General features: G+C 33.9%; 1 protein-coding gene across 1 annotated transcript in view; it reads right to left on the minus strand.

The window, feature by feature from the left end:
- The window catches only part of DGKB (diacylglycerol kinase beta), a 565,110-nt gene extending 562,535 nt beyond the window's left edge, over positions 1 to 2,575 (minus strand). Inside the window, exon 1 of the mRNA XM_019534027.1 lies at positions 2,332 to 2,575. Within this exon, the coding sequence (XP_019389572.1) occupies positions 2,332 to 2,401 (70 nt within the window). The 5' untranslated portion in view covers positions 2,402 to 2,575. The remainder of the gene's footprint in view (positions 1 to 2,331) is intronic.
- Between the last annotated feature and the right edge of the window lie 227 nt (positions 2,576 to 2,802).

The raw sequence follows: 2,802 nt of genomic DNA on the forward strand, positions 1-2,802 counted from the left end.
GTATACAGAAACTGTGCTTGTTTCCTCCAAGAATTAATTCAGTTTTAAAACCATCACAGCAGTCTATTTTGATTTCAATTGTTATTCCATTTGAGGCTTTAGTTTAAAGTATACATAAAAGTAAAAAAAACCCAAACCAGTGAATTATTATTATTATTATTATTATTAAAAGTCATTGCAATTTCTGAAACTGAACTGAAAAAGTAAGCTGTTGAAGCTATTTTTAAAAAGTTCTCATAAAAAGTAGTTTGTTTTTTTTAAGAATAAGTCATGGCACGTGTTTAATGCCCACTAGTAATATAACAAATGGACAACCACTTGCACACGGTATTCATGGATAAACATTGTGCATTGCTATCAAAGCAGTTCTACATTCAAACACCAAAATTCCACTACTACTGTATAATAGCATTTAGACAAAAAAGGATTTTTTTCATATCTACATATTATATAAAAAGGTAAATTCTAGAAGGTTGGAGCTTTTCATTTCTCAAAAGCAGTCCAGATTAGTACTGAACAGAAGTCATAACTGTTATCGTCAAATTCCCACATCTAAAAACATTTTTCAATCCTAATAGTACATTCCACTCAACTATGATTAAAATTAACTTTATTACTTTGGGATTACAATACTTTTTCCAAAATTGGATGACTCCAATGAACTATAACTAAAGATATCCCTATATCTCACAGCTAAAAAGATAAAAAACCCTGCTTTCTGCACTATTGTTACGTTTCCTTCAGACATTAGTTAATTGTGCAAGTATTCTTCTTGCTTGTCTATAGGTGACCATATTATTCTCAATATTTGCATATACATTAAACAAGAAAAGAAAGCAAATATTCTCATACTAGTTCAGTCATTACTCTTTATGATGCCAAACTGATTACAAGAGCTCCTATATTTTCTATTTGCTTTCTATGAACCCAACCCACAATACTTTCTCAGACAATTTTCGTGGAAATGTTGTATGAGTAGGGACTACAGATTTGGGCCTTAAACAGGTCTGTATTCCGAAGAGCTTTAGATTTCCAGGACTTGCAACTGGGAACAACATCTTTATATATTTCATAATACTATAACATTATCCTAGCAGAGATCTGGATGTGACCTCTACCATAATGGCAAGTTTTTCAATCTTCCATTACATTCCCATAGGTAAGCTAAGGAAATACAGTCTAGATGAAAACTACTGTAAGGTGGCTACATAACAGGTTGGATCGCTGCTCAAAGAGTAATCATGAATAGCTCAATGTCTAACTGGAAGGAAACAGAGGTTGTCCAGAAGTATGTTCAGGGTCTGGTACTGTTCAGTGTCTTAATTAATGACTTCAAGTTTTAGCGCACACTTAAGTAAATTTGCAAGTAAAACCAAACTGTCTGGGTTAGTAGACACTTTGGAGAGTAAGATGGGGATAAAAAAGTGACCTTTGATATTTTGGAGAAAGTGACTGAAATATGTTTGTTGAAATTTAGTAAGAAAAAACGTAAAGTACTGGGTGTAGGATGGGACAACCAAATGCACAAATATATGCTGGGGAGTATATATACTGGCTTCAGTACTACAGAAAAGTATGAGAGGGATTATAGCAGACCATAACCTGAATGAGTCAATAGTCCAAAACAAAACACAAACAACAAAAATAAAACACACACTGAAATGTATTGAAGTGTTGCATGCAAGTCTGGGGAAGTGATTCTTCCGCTCTTGTCAGCACTGGTGAGGCCTCACCTGAAGTACAGTATACAGCTTTAGGTATCACACTTTAAGGAGGAGGAAAGAGAGGGGGAGAAGGAGGACTGCACTAGATGACTTCTTGACATCCTTCCCAACCCTACTGTTCTATGATTCTATGCTTTCTTCTCGAAGCAAATCAATATGTTTTATGTTTACCAAACTTGAATGCCAAGGTACAAGCCAAAATATTTGTTTCACTCATGCCTGAGCTCCCTTAGCTTCCAGATACTTCAGTTAAAGAATATATTAAGGTGAGCATAACAGGGCAAACAGGTTGCTCAGATAACCCACAATCATTTTGGACAGGGGGCTTCACATTACATGGATAATCAAATTGTTGGCTCTCCTCTGAAAACATGGTTTTATAAAGAGAAAAAAATAAGATCTCTCCCCTTGAAAGCATAATTTATCTATGGATATGTGTTCCAACAAGAAAAAAGTTTATGTTAAGCCTCATAAAAATAATGAGTTGTTTTACAATGCAAATTCAACATTCCAATATATGGCATAAGTTAAATATTTTGGTTTACGCTGCTTTTTGAAGCCATCTTAATTTTGCATTAATAAAATATTTCAAAGACTAGATACTTACACTCTGCATACTTCTGAAGCTGAGAAAATTCTGCAGGACTGAGATTAACCCACTTCTCCTGGTTCGTCATAATGGTAATATGGTTGCTTGTTAAATATCAAAGAAACATGCCATCTGCCCTGTATGTCAGTTGCTCATAAACTACACAGTTTAGTAGTTTCAATTCACAGTACTTGGAGATTTGATAGATGAAATCACTCTACATGGAATGTCTGATGGTGTAAGTTGTCTTCAATGGCAAATTAAAGCACTGTTAAAAAAAAAAAAAGGAAAACATTAAGTATATTTTATACCCACATTCCTCCACACCAATTACAGAACTAGTATCATTTTACTGACACATGGGACATTGTTTTTTAAAACATTAATATTCCAATATTTAAGAGTTCTGCATGTATTTCCAATTTTTTTCATTATTCTAAAGGCTTTCTGCAAAACTGCTAATCAGCTTTTCTCTCTCCCATGTATAGT

Source organism: Crocodylus porosus, unplaced genomic scaffold (genome assembly GCF_001723895.1).
Source record: "Crocodylus porosus isolate Cpor-Errol unplaced genomic scaffold, CroPor_comp1, whole genome shotgun sequence".
Lineage (NCBI taxonomy): Eukaryota > Metazoa > Chordata > Crocodylia > Crocodylidae > Crocodylus > Crocodylus porosus.